This window comes from Toxorhynchites rutilus, chromosome 2 (genome assembly GCF_029784135.1).
Source record: "Toxorhynchites rutilus septentrionalis strain SRP chromosome 2, ASM2978413v1, whole genome shotgun sequence".
Lineage (NCBI taxonomy): Eukaryota > Metazoa > Arthropoda > Insecta > Diptera > Culicidae > Toxorhynchites > Toxorhynchites rutilus.
The window spans coordinates 74,567,138-74,581,548 of record NC_073745.1 but is presented as its reverse complement, the minus strand read 5'-3'; the positions used below and the strand labels follow the sequence as shown (position 1 = coordinate 74,581,548).

Here is a 14,411-nt window from a genome sequence, read left to right as displayed (position 1 = left end):
TGTTTGGTATCAAAGTTAAAGAAGACTGTTGGCTGCTCACTGGCTGGAGAGACTGTGTAATATAGGGCTGGGGAAGAAGAAATGTCGTATTTCTGATCGAAATTTGACGCTTTATTTAAGATACTTAAATTTATCCAATTTAAGTCAAATACGCGCTATTTTCTTCGCAAACTTGTTGCCATTTAGAAAGCAACTTCATTATCCCCCCTTATAAATACACTTTTGCAAATCGAGACACACTCGTTCTTCCTTCCAACGCAAAAATCCAGAGTTTCACCGCAATTATCACGAGCAGTTCATCTTTGAACTACTATTAAGAGTTTAAGTTTTCTAGCGAGTGATAATTTGCAATTAATTCTGACGGGTTGCGCCTGCGCCCGAACAATTCCTATTGATCATTTCTGGCTGCTTCTGGACAATCGCCTGCTTCAAACGCTCACATGCCGGTCTACTTCGATGATTTCAACGATTTTATCGGTTTCCACGACGATTGGCCTACCAGTACGAGGTGTATCTTCGACAGCCACTACACCAGAACGAAATCGATCAAACCAACGCTGTGCTGTGCGAATCGTTACAGTATCGGGTCCATAAACTACACGAATTTTTTCGGCCGCCTTCGTTGCAGTTTTACCTCGCAGGTAGTAAAACCGTAAAATATGGCGATTTTCTTGTTTGGTGGACTCCATCTTTGACGCACTATGACTTGAGACTGAAAAGGACAATCACAACACTGTCAAAACGACACTTTTAGCACAGATTGTCGTCTTTAAATAGCCGTATAGTATGACCCGATGCGATAAGTACAACACAAGATATGTTTAAGTGTTGCCATATATTGACAATATACGACATTTCTTTTTCCCTAACCCAATATAAGTCACCTCTTTACACCTAATACGTTGCAAACGGGTGGAGCTTGAGTTGCAATATTTTCTACTCTCCACAGAGTCCGTAGAACGAACACTGCATTTGAACATCTAGCGAGCGATTTACGCGCCTGATTACCAGTGGTATAGGAAAATTGTGCCACGGGTAGGTAACAGTTTCTTTGATCGGTTTCCCCAATACAGCACTTAGTCGAAACAAGAAACGCCTTGCCAAATTTTGTCAGTCTTTCATTCTCGATAACATAATAAAATGTAACAAATTGGGTGGAAAAAACGTTGCAAAAACAAAAATATGGCTTCCTTTCCTTTTTCTGTTCGAACATTTCCTCCCATATGGTTATTTTCAATAAATAGTAGATCAAGGAAGAATTGAGAAAAAAGTCACAGGAGGGTTGTGTCCAAGACACGACCGCATAGTTGACGTAGGATTACGTTAGGCTATCTGTTGATTTTGGATATGTTTGAAGAATTACACCGTCAAACTCTTTGATAATGATTTTGTGTCCCTGAAAAGGGCCGTTTTGTTTGGTTGTTGGGCAGTGTTTACCGAGGGATGACGACAAGAGGATGGTAAACAGTCGTTGGATGATGCATATCAGTTGAAAGATACCGAAGTGGAACGAGATATGATGAAAACCACCCTCTGTGATCCTAGACGAGATACCTTCTGTGTTATATATGGATGAAATAAAAAAAAACTCACCAATGTAATATAAGATAACTATCAATACCGAATATAATTATCAATTTATCTCATCAGTAAAAACATGTTACATTAATATAGAGAAAACATGTTTGAAATGGAAAAGGTATTTTAATTTTTTATAATTTTTTACTTTCTGAGGGTTTATTCAACCCAATGCGAATTTGATTTGGACTAACAGCACCTAATACTATATGTAGAACATATGGAATATCACTTTTCTAATATTTCTTCACTTTCCAATTTTTCTCTCCGTATAAACTTTCCTTGGGTGAAAATTAACACAAAAAAAAAACAGACAGCTTTAACCAAACGACCCGTTCTCGAGTGAGAAGACACCTTGGTTTGTATTTATGAAAATTGAAATAAATCGTTTCATATATCAAGTCATTTTTTACACAACTGCTACCATATACAATTTTACACTTACACTTGTGCTGAATGTCTCACAATACACGATCGGTCATTGATATCAAATTTCACGAAGCAACCAACATGAAAGTTCCAAATTTAAATTTTATTTGCTGGAATTAATCGTTTTACTCACCTTACTTGCAATATAAAAATGACCCCAACTTGCTTATATTTGCAATGCCGATTTTCCCCGGGCACCTTAGTTTTAATGTCTCTGTTAGGGAACACATTTCGGTAGGAACAAAATCTCCCCCTACTTTCATGTATTTGCAATGTCAATTTCCCCCAGGCAGCTTAGTGTTGATGTCTCTGTTAGGGACCTGCTGCATGTGTCGTCAATCTCGACCAATGCAAATATTTGACTTATCGGGGAACGAAAGAAGCGAAGCAGGCGAAAAAGAAATGACGTCAATTTCGACCAATCAGTACCGTTTGGATAGGGGTTGAGATTTTTCAATTGTTCGATAGTTAATTACATGATATATATTATTTTATTCAAAGTGAAAAATTGTTATAGAGTGCCGCAATGTTTTGATGTAAAAATCTCATCAATCCGTCATGAAATGACTGAGCAATAAGCGTTTGAAATTGGACATTTTTCACGATGCGATCGATATTCGTTTTTCAATTTGTACCCCAATATGTTCCCGAAAGACGTAATCCTACGTCAAAAACAACAATGGTTAACAAAAATTCTCGCGTAACTTTTGAAAAGGGTCTATCTGCATTGATCAATTCCCTTCATCATTCTTTCGTTCGTCATCAGCGGTAAAAGCTTTCCCCGATGTGTTCGAAAATCAGGAGCGTGGAAGGTTTATCAAACTACGTGGCCGAACTGTCTGCAAGGTCAAAAAAGAAAGTCAATGAATAGAGTCCATCAAAACGTAGAGGTCGTTTCCAAAAGTTACGCGATAAATGTATAATAAAAAATGTATGAAGAATAAATAAAATAAATAGTAACGGCTGTAAACCAAAACAAATAAGAGAAACCAAATTGGCTTATCCCAATTTTACGGTGCACAGCACTCAGCGAAATATCACAGATTCTGCTTTCGAGAAGCGAATCTGCTACTCAAAATACTATACACACTTACACACAGGAAAATAAAATAAAATAAAATACCCCAGCAGGAGAAAGTAGGGAACAAACCAACAGCAGCTACTACACATTTCTACTGTAACAACAATGAACGAAAAAAGTACCTGTTTTCTTGATGTCGCTGACAATGATAAAGCGCTTTCCTAATTATTTTTAATTTAAATTTATGAAGGCAGGCGAGGGACGCAGAGCAGAGTGAGAGTGTGCCGGATGATGGTCGGCAGGGATATTATTGTATGCGTATCAGCAGGTGGTAGCGGCAGTAGCAGCAGCAGCGACATCAGAACCATGACAGCATCAGCAGTGCCAAGGGGTGCGCGGTATTTATTTTTCACGATGTCATCAAGTGGTGCCCATTTCAGCGAAGTATCAATTGTTTTTTTGCGGTTTTGTTTTTGTTTTGGATATTTAGAAGTTGGGTAGGCGGTTATGCGTCCGGTTGGTCGATGCCAACGGCAGATTGGTAGTTAGTGGTAGCGCCAGCAACAGGATCAAGTTTTGTCGTTTGTTCGTTAGATTGTTTGCGGTTTTCATATCGGGTGGGGCGAGAAAAAAAAGAGAAAGAAATAACATTTGAAACAATCTTCGCTCTGTTCGGTTGTTTTTTTCTTGCTTGCGGGGGATTACAACTGGCTCTAGATCTAGTTATTTAACTCAGACGTTTACTATGTTGCTAATTGTCAAGGGAAAGGTAAAGGGCAGTTTGCGTAATGCATTCACACGAGTTGCCGACGTGTGTTTTCGCTACATCGGCGCTTAGAAATGGTAGAAGGATACACTTGAAAAGAGCTAACAGATGCTACCGAGAAATGGAGGGAAGGGGAAAAGTGTTGAAACATAGTTTATTCTAGGGGGAGATGTTGAAATTCTACGAACTACGTGGTGAGAACACATCTAGCTGGAAAGTTTTTAAAACGGAAATAAAAACGAGAATCAGTTCCATCTACACCGGCTAATGGATGCAAATTTATTTAAACATAAGGCAAACTGTGGAAATTTTACTGTGGTTGTAATATTTTATTCATTGCGGAGAAGAGTGCATAACTGAATTTTCAGCTACGTGAAGAGGTATCACATGCATTTGTAGGTAGCCATCTGACATCTGTTTCTCGTTCTCACGGCTTCTGGCTGACGTAGACGATGTGGTTAGGTTTTTATTCAATTTAATTTGATTTTTTTTGTATATTAAGTGCAGTGAGCATGGGAGATAAAATTAGAACGATTATTTTGCTTTCATTTGAAATATGACAAAATTTGGTACAGAAAAAAGTTTGTAAAACATTAATGGCCCAAAATTGTTTTTTCCTAACAACAACTTTCTCGCGTTTACATTGAAAAAATACAACTAAGGTAAATGATTTTGGTTTGTCCAGTCGAAAATATGATCATGGTTTGTCCACTTATTTGATTGACCGACGCTGACCGACGACCAAAAACAGCGGCGCGTTGATGATTCAACAGCCGGGTTGACGTTGTTGAAGCGTAATCGAGTGGACTTCTTTCGACGTTTTGTGACAATGGATGAAACGTGGATCCATTACCACATTCCTGGGTTCAATAGGCATTCTGCAGAGTGGCACTGAGGCATATTTCGAAAACTTAGACGTTTCGAACTACAGAATGGGAATGGAAATATTGGAAACTCGCAATACCAAGTGTATTACTCTTGAAGGAAACTATGTTGAGGAATGAATACAGCTTCATCCAAACAAGCATTGTTTTCATTAAAAAACTCGGGACTTTTCAGCCCATGTAGTAGCTTCTCGTTTCTGCAAGGTCTGTCTGCGTTTGACATAATTCTTGATCAAGTATTGTCTCTATTCATTCGTCTTCAAACTTTTTCGGTTGACCCGGACGCTTTTTGTATTTAACACTAAAATCTAAATTGGTAATTTCAAACCTTTCCCTGCAAAATCTATTCGATTGTGCAGAGTCACCATAAACTTTCACCAGCATTTGATGCGCTCCTGTTGCACATTTTTCCAATGGAAAAAGAAAAACCAAAATACGGCAAATGGTGCTCATTTGCAACTAAACTCGTCATTTTCAACGCAGTAAAAATTACACTTGTTGTGGAAACTTCAAAGACTTGTAAACAATATTTAGTTGACAGATGTCGATACTTCACGACTCAGTAAAACTCATCTGTCACCCTCCGCTAATTATAATACCTTGAGCCATCTTGTGGAAACGGAACGAATTAAGTTGCACGCCCAGTAAGAGCACGATTGAATTGATATGCATAGTGTTGAATTTAGCAACCAACTTCGTTTATAAGACTAGCTTAATACCCAGGTCAGGCGTGGAACATTTCAAAAACGAAAAAACACATGTTTCATATCTATAAAACCAGTTAAGAAGACATTACTTCTCTACAAAATTAACATTAATTACAGAACTGTTCAGGATCTGCTCAGACATAATTTTAGCATTTACATTACATTATCCGCAGTGATCCTGCCAATTGAGTGGCTAATCATAATAAATTGGATAGTCAGATTTCTACTTTATTACGAAACCGGTCTTCCGGTTGCCACCCGTCCAGCTAAAGTTAGTTTGTATATTTTTTTTAATTGATCTTTTTTAAGAGTTGCTGAACTTTTTTTTTTGTTTTCTCGACTCATACGTATGTGGATGAGTCAGAGTTAGATCGCTTTCAATCTCTTATTCTTATTCTTATTCTCTCTCTCCTGTCTCCTCTTTCCTCACTCTCTCCTCTCCTCAATCTCTCCTCTTCTCACTCTCTCCTCTCCTCGCTCTCTACTCTCCTCACACTCTCCTCTCCTCAATCTCTCCTCTCCTCACTCTCTCCTCTTCTCACTTACTCCTGTCCTCACTCTCTCCTCTCTCTTCTTCTTTCTTTCCACACTCTCTCCTCTCTTTTTCTTCTTCTATTCCACACTCTCTTCTCTCTTCTTCTTTGTTCTTTCCACACTCTCTATTCGTTTTCTTTCTTTCCTCACACTTTCCTCTCTCGCTCACCTCTCTCCTCTCTCTTCTGTCACTCTTCTTTCTCCTCACTCTCTCTCTTCTATCTCCTCTCTCTTTCCTTGCTCTCTTTTCATCACTTCTCTCTTTTTCCTCTCCCTCTTCTTAGACGACTCTCAAAGATCAATTTATTAGAGAATAATGACCTGCTATGTCGCCATCATTTTTTGAGTTTCTCTCATTCATTTGGTTCAAATAAAAGTAAACCAATTGAGGGGCTTACAATGGAAGGGGTGTAAGTGATTTGATCGATTTCTCTACATCGACTCTCTCTTTTGGTCATAACTTAGCTGCAAATACATTCTCAGCTGTATTTGACAATGTGGAAGATAGATCAGAACCTCATCTATCGGATTCTATAGCAAACTTAAATTGGAACGTTTATGTAGTTAAGTTATTAACTGAATAAAAAGTTGATGAAGAGAAATCGATCAAGTCGCTTACACCCTTTGCACTCTGAGCCCCGCAACTGATATCTTAGTTTTTATATTATTTTGAAGTTTCAGTTATGGAATAGTGACTAAAGAGTTTTAATTAACGAGAAAATCCAATCTGTATTGAAAAAAAACTGACAAAAAAATGTTTTGGTTCCAGAAAAGATAAATTAAAGTAAAAGAAAGCATTTTAAATCATTAATGCATTCCCTTAGGCCTTCTGGACTTGCTGCAGGCGCTTCGACATGTTTTCAATCAGGTTTTTAGGTGCCAAGCGGGTTCCAGGGCTTTAAAATACACTCGACAAAAAATTTGAGGAAAAAAGTGCGAAGTCATAAATTTTAAGACATGCTCTAACTACGTGAAAAATCAACGCATATCGATGAGATTTTAAGTACATATTTTTATCTTGGTGTGCGTAGGTGTAGTGTGCAACAATATCCGAAAGAAATGAAAAAAAGATTTTCTTTGGTTTTTTCCAAAGATTTTCTGGATCAACAAATTTTTTCCCGATCCAGTTCAGCAGCAATTAACCTTATCAACCAGATCTTATTTGATTCCTACAACGTTCCTGTAGGACCTTTCCATACAGAGATATTTCAGTTTGAATGAAAAATTACCCCTTCGTCTTTGATGATAAATTATTCAAAAACACAAGCATCGCATCGCAAATCGGAAGGCAGTTTTGAAAACTCCAATAAATTATGCATAAGGATAGATTTTTTCGACGAAAACAAATGCATTTAAGTTTTTTGCATCGATATCAAAAAAGTACCAAAAACAGGATTGTTATAGTGCTTTACAAAATTCTCTGTAATTCTGCAAATATCGCAGTATGTTCAAATGTTTGCAGGCATATTTCTAGTCTAATGTATTTCGTAAACATCTGTGAACGTTTCATATTGATACGTTCAGCGTTTTTTCTAGCCAATTTTTCAAAATTTAGAGTAAATTAGAGGAGCATTTAATCGCAAATCGTACCAGATAAACCAAGATGAAAATATGTACGTGGAATATTCTAAAACCTGAAAGTTATAGCTTCAAACTGATGTACATCCCAACGATATGCGTTGATTTTTCACGTAGTTACAGCATTTCAAAAATCACTTAAAATTTTCAGACTTCGCACTCTGTTCCTCTAATTTCTTTGTCAAGTGTAGTTATTTTTATTGATAACACCAATCACAACTAACAATCGCCTATCAGTGTGATGTTTTTATGATAGTTTTATTCATATTGTAAATAAGACATCTGGATTGAGTTACGATTTTTTGAAAGAAAGATCAATGATTTTGAATGCGCCCTTTTAGAAAATCAGTCGTTATTTCAATTGGTCATATGATAATGATAATTTTGATTCAAAATAGTTTCCATCAAAAGTAGCAATTTGAAGAAAAAAATCGGAGAGGGTCGATTCAGCGGCCGAGTGATTTGACGTGGAACTGTCCTGTTTGTAGACTTTTTTTTAACTGCAAAGTAGCTATTGTACAACACATGACGGACTATTGGAATGAACATTTACTGCAAGCGTTTATGAAGCTCATGTTCGACTGCTTTGCATCACATTTTGAAGTGCTGTAACGGAGCAAATAGTTCGATAGAGGATCATCGATCATGGGTCGGAATATTGGCCATTTTATTATTTTTTTGTGAAAGCTCGTCGAAAGCTGCACAAGTTTTATCTAGTAGCTGTGAAAGACTCTAATAAGCGTCTGTCAAGGTTCTAAAAATTGAATTTTATTTCTACAGATATGGCAAAATACAATATTGCTGACTAGCCTAATATTTTTTTCTAATATGCGTGAACAATAGTTGAATGGAGATTTTGATGACAAACAGCTCACACATTATTAACCGGTTAGAACAGTTAGTCATAGGATAAAACGTCATATACAGTTTTTCATGTTTAATCGCATGTAGATTCTATTTTTCATGTTGCTTTTCGTGAATGGATACGATTTCACAAAGTATTGAATTTCATAAATTTTTAGAAATTCATATCTTCATTTTGGAATGTCCTATATGGCACCACTATACGTCAAACTTTTTGAAATAAGATTTTTTTATTAAAAACATGCAAAAAAGGGAAGGGGATGTTTTGGGATATGAAGGTATTTAATATTGATTTTAATTTTTGAGAAAGTTTTTCAACAGTGCATTTGAAATGTTTTTTTCCTAAATAGTTCATTGATTTTCAGACAACTTTGCCGAACATCATATTTCATTCAGACATCTAGATTTCGAGTTACGATTTGTCGGAAGCAAGATCAATGATACTGTATACGACTTTTTGAAAAATCAGTTTAAATTGGTTATATGATAATGAAAATTGTGATTATAGGCAATTTCCATCATAAGTACCATGTTTCAAAAAATCGGAGAGGGTAGGGCCAAAATTTGCTGTTTTTGGTTGATTTGGCGCAGAATTGTTCAACATTTTCTCTGGCATATTAATCAGATAATTATGAATGGATGAACAAAAGCTTCAGCTTCAGCTCAGCAAATCGTCTTATTGATCACTCAATAATATTGTTCAACCAATTATGACTAGTTTTATCACAGCTAGTAATCGGTTCGTTTCGGTTAGGCAGAGTTATATTTCAAGCATAAATTTTGTTTAGTCAGGTTTCACATAATAGCTGATTATTGTATGTTGGGTTATATCTAACATGACTGGCTTTTTGGGATATTTCTTTTTTGGGATTTATTTTTTTGAGATCATATTTTAGTGAAAGAAACCATAATGTCAAAAAAAATGTTGATGCCTAGTGGCGAGGCTTGAGAAAACCGAAGGTTTTTTATCTGTCAATTTGTCAACTCTGTATAGCGTAGTTTCCGGTTTTCCGGTCGTGATAAATCGAATCGGTAGGTTACTTAATTACAATCTTAATGTGGAATCGACTATGAAGACGTTTCAATTAAAAAAAACCAAAGCATATGTGGAAATTATCCGACGAATATATTTTCTTTAGATTGGAAACCACTTTTAAGAAAATTTTCAATCAAATTACAATGAAATCGCTTCATTTACCCCATCGCAACCAACTCTTCTCGTTCCTTCCTGTTGTCTGAAGCACAGTTTGACTTTCATGAATAAGCATACTAACTTTGCGGTACGGAACCATGCTTTCAACATTATCCAAACTTATTCCCAATTTTCTCCCCACCTGCCAAATATCAGCTGCAGAGTGTAAATATTTGGATAACCAAGCCGTGCTGCGGTAGACACGGCTGAAATGTCTCGAACTTTGCCATCAGCCACAAATTCCCTGCCAAAGCCCAGCATCGCCTTGGGGCTTAAGACAAGAGCGGCGAGCGGAACAGCAGTTGGAGAAAAAGCAGCATAAATGTTACGACAAAACGATACTATTTTGTGGCTATCGGAATCAGCAGACGAGAAGTTCTGAATCGATTATACAGACCGTTGTATCTCCATAATCCAATGCAACAATTTTGTTCCTCTTCGATATCGCCCCATCGGATTCGGGCGTTTTCAGTCGCTCAACTCCGCCCCGAATAACACTGCTAATGTTTTATAATCTAATAAAGAATTTATTGTACACACAATGCTGTCCAAATTTCGATCGCAGCCGCTCTGTTCGTCGGAAAGTTCGCATCGTAATCATAATGATGATGGCTTCTTCTCTCGACCAGAGCACACATTTCGGGGACAATGGAAAAGCCATCCGAATGGAAATCTAATTTATGGTCGCTAATAAAACAGCATTTTAATGGGTTTCGACTGCTTTCGGGGTCACCCCTCGTCTGCAGGGAGCGGGAGCGGTTATTTGTATTCTGTTGAGTACTGCCCGAGGCTCGGAGGAAAAATCCTAGCCCAAGAAGAGGAACTTTCAACTTTTGTCCCATTACTTGCCGAGTAATGAACTGCAAATGTTTGCGGGGGAGAGACTTTGTGGCATACTTCTAGAAAATAAATAGATGTGGTGAAATATAAAGGGTGTGTCACATCAAATTGCATCACGGAAAAACGCTGTAGAAATTTAATTTTCAGGAATTATATCAGCTTTCGCTTATAATCAGATAAGAGTGTATAGATCACGTTGGCAATGCTTCACTGTCAATTTTTCGTAAATTTGGAAAAATGTCGTCGAACGAAAAAGAGCGTCGTGAATTAATCCTGTGCACTCATTTCGAGAATCCGGAGTTGTCACATCGGGACATCGGTAAGATGCTGGGAATCGTCCAATCCACGGTCAGCAGAGTACTAAAACGATACTTCGAGAACCTAACCATCGACCGGAAGGTGAAGAACGGCAAAAATGGATGCTCCGTCAGTGAAAAAGATCACAAGCGCGTAGTTAAGCAGTTTAGACGTGATCCGAGAAGTTCGGTCCGGGATGTCGCCAATAAGCTGAATTTGTCAAGTTCATTCGTCCAGCGGATCAAGCAGCGGGAGGGCCTGCGTACATACAAGGTTCAGAAGGCTTCTAACCGCGACGAAAGGCAAAACATGGTGGGGAAGACGCGAGCCCGGAAGCTGTACACCGAAATGCTGACGAAGCCGCATTGCCTGATAATGGACGACGAAACCTACGTCAATGCGGACTTTCGTCAGCTGTCGGGCCTGTTGTTCTTCTCCGCAGAGGACAAATTCAGCGTTCCGGAGGAGATTCGCAAGCAGAAATTATCCAAGTTTGCCAAAAAATACATGGTGTGGCAAGAGATCTGCTCTTGCGGAAAGCGGAGCGCCCCCTACCACTATTGAAGCAGCACGAGGGCCCGACCATCTTCTGGCCGGATCTCGCTTCGTGCCACTATTCAAAGGACGTGTTGGAGTGGTACGAAGCCAACGGGGTCACCTTCGTGCCAAAGGAAATGAACCCGCCCAACGCGCCGGAGCTTCGCCCAATAGAGAAATATTGGGCGATTATGAAGCAGGCCCTCCGGAAGAACCCAAAAGTTGTCAAATCGGAGGCGGACTTCAAGAGAAAATGGATTTCTGTTAAAAAAAAACTACAACTTGACGTTGTACAGAACCTTATGGACGGGGTAAAGAGGAAGGTGCGAGCATACGAGCTTGGGCTCGAAGTATGAATAAAAAGAAAATGCCAAAAGTTGTGTAATAGTTTTTATTTAACTGTCTAAAATTTTCAAAAGGATCGGTCTACTGGGCGAATTTCTACAACGTTTTTTCCGTGATGCAATTTGATGTGACACACCCTTTATATATATATTCTGGCAAACCAATATCTTTAGAAAGATTTTGAAGACTTTTCTCTACATTTTTACCTCTGTCGTATACAAAATGAGCTTTCTCGACATTGAACATTGCGTAACCGAATTTCCCGCTACTGTACTTGTAAACACTTCCGAGTGTCCAATTTCATTTATGTACCATATTACATAATTCGGAGAAAAATTCACTGAAGTTTTTCCGTTCCGTTCCATTAATTCTTCTCTGGGGACCAGTACAACAGGCTACTAGCAGCCAGGAGTCTGGAATGAAATCTCTTCTCGGTATTGGAAACTGTTCCCTGGATTGCGATAAAAAATATCCGAAAATTTTAACAGTCTACACCCGATAGGTACGAGTTCATTACCTTTTGCCAATCAGTTCAACTCATGTCCTAATGGTTCAACTCATTGAGTTTAGTTATATGAGAAACATATAACTAAATTGTCATAAATTCCACATTATTCGAAAGATAATTATGTGCCTTTTTCATTTGAGTGTGATATCTTGGCTGATTCTGACCGTTGGGATGTAAATTATCCACGAAATCCGTTTACGGAACGAATTCGATCTGTACTGTAAAGAGTTTTACGTGAATAGTTGTCAATAAAAAAAAACCACTTACTTCCCAACGGCACTCTGTTACTACGGTCCACCATGGAGCGCTGCTTCGCCCATAAACACCCGCTCCCAATTATTGCCAAAACGCAAATTAGAATTCCGAAGTTCACATTGTTGTGAACAAATTCAGTGCCGCCACCCGCTCGATGCCCGGCGGGGCTGTCTGTTTCACACGTTGAGCTCGTAATTCGATTATAAAAACAAGTAACGCCATGGCTAGTGTAGCCAAACAGCCCGGAAGCAGCGTAGCATCCCGTCCCCGCGTCCCGCTAACTGGTGGCAGGTGGATAAAACTCGCTCCCACACCGGGGGGTATTATGGGATTACGTTTATTTATTGCGCTTGCATACGGAACTGTAACAACCGAATGAACGACGACGAATCGATACCCCGTTTGAGAAATGGGGTGGTTGGTGGTTGTTCGATTAGTTTTTGTTTTAATTTATGTTTTTTGTCGGTTCTGTCGGTTTCGAGGCGTGTTTGTGAAGAACGTGGTTTTTCGTATTACGATGAATGTGTCCGCACTGGATTCATTTTTTCCCAACTCCAAGAAACAGAATAAAGAAACCCGAACGAAGGTAGAGTAACACGGAAATTACTGCCTTTGTATCCGTAATAATTTTCATTGGAAATGATTTTATAGTTTTACGAAACATTCGCCGTTATAATCACTTTTCCATAGAAAATCAAGAAAAATCGAAAGCCATTTTTTACTTTTACGGTGGATAAGTAAACATTTTAAAAGTTTGCAGAATATAAAATCGTCGAATGATCTCATCAGGTTCTGGAAGATAAAAGGTTAAAATGTTATTGAATTACTCAGACAAATTTTTGGGGCAATGAATAATAAACAGCACTCATTCATCCGAAAGATGAGAGCTCAAATGAGTGATGTTTGTTATTTATGACCCAAAAAATTTTCTGACAGAGTTGAAAGCAAACTATTGAAATCACAAAAATGTATAAATATGAAAAACCACTCAGCTATGATTGGTCAGCGGTTGATGCATGTCGTCCGCTGGGAGCAAAAGTACTACCGTAAACCGGGGGCGAATTGATCACAATTTTCAGTAAAATGTGAAGATTTCCGAAAGTTTTCGTTAGATGTATACCCAATTATTTTTAAAATCAGTACTGGTGCTAAGGCCACAAAACGTTATGGAAGGCTTTGTTCAAAAAAATCTTTAAGCGTTGATTAAGAAAATTTTTAGCGGAAAATTTGTAAATGTAGCTTCAGTGTTTTTTTTTATCTGTATTATAGTGATTTTCAACTCATTTGGCTGGTTCGTCACTTTTACTTCCATTTTTTTGGAAGAATGTCGGGAGTGAGAATTGAACTCGTGACCTTCAGCGTGAGAGGCATGGATGTTACCACTACGCCAGATCGCCTCCACGAGCTTCAGGGTGAAATTGGTCAATCTATGTTTTTCAGAATTTTCTAGTGTCTTATGCACAAAAATGTATCAAATCAATTTTTTCTTGACGGTCATTTAAATGAAAAAAAAAAATCAAGGATTTGAGGATGTAAACGAGAAGAAGGAACTTACGCCATTCAGTGGCGTCGACTTTCGGATTTGGTAAATTAATAAACACAAACGCTATTCGTACAAGCGTCGCCTCTATACTGTATACTGTCAACTGACATCTGTATTCAAAGAAAAGACTCTCGGGGCTTAAATACTAGTTTACAAAAATAGGCTTAAACTCTACACAGAATATTTACAAATTATGCTGGGCGGAGCATCGCACCAGCAGTTAGAGTGGGCTGTGATGGCCTTGGTCAGACGCGTTCTTCGGAGAGAGAGAGAAAGCACTTCTTTGTGGGTCAAAGTAAATAGGAAAAGAAAGTGCTGAAACATGTGTGCCGGATGCGCGCCACATGTTTGGTTAAATTTCTGCTGCTAGCTAAACTCGCAGCGGGGCGGAAGGAAGACAAACTCGCCGCTGCCCTTGGTGCGCGTCGAGTTATACAATCATAAATAGTAAACGAACCCTTGGGCCAGATTGCTGGCTCGGGTATCGTATCACATTTTATGTTTATATCGCCCAGCGCCCTCGGGGGTGGTTT

At 38.4% G+C, this 14,411-nt stretch overlaps 1 protein-coding gene across 9 annotated transcripts in view; it reads right to left on the bottom strand.

Annotated features, from left to right (window-relative positions):
- The window catches only part of LOC129771373 (uncharacterized), a 284,948-nt gene that overhangs the window by 134,082 nt on the left and 136,455 nt on the right, over nucleotides 1–14,411 (bottom strand). For 7 of the 9 annotated variants that reach the window (XM_055774952.1, XM_055774953.1, XM_055774950.1 and 4 more), the window contains exon 3: nucleotides 3,211–3,249. The exons of the other annotated variants lie outside the window; for them this stretch is intronic. In XM_055774952.1, coding sequence (XP_055630927.1) covers nucleotides 3,211–3,249 — 39 coding nt within the window. The remainder of the gene's footprint in view (nucleotides 1–3,210; nucleotides 3,250–14,411) is intronic. 9 annotated transcript variants of the gene reach the window in all.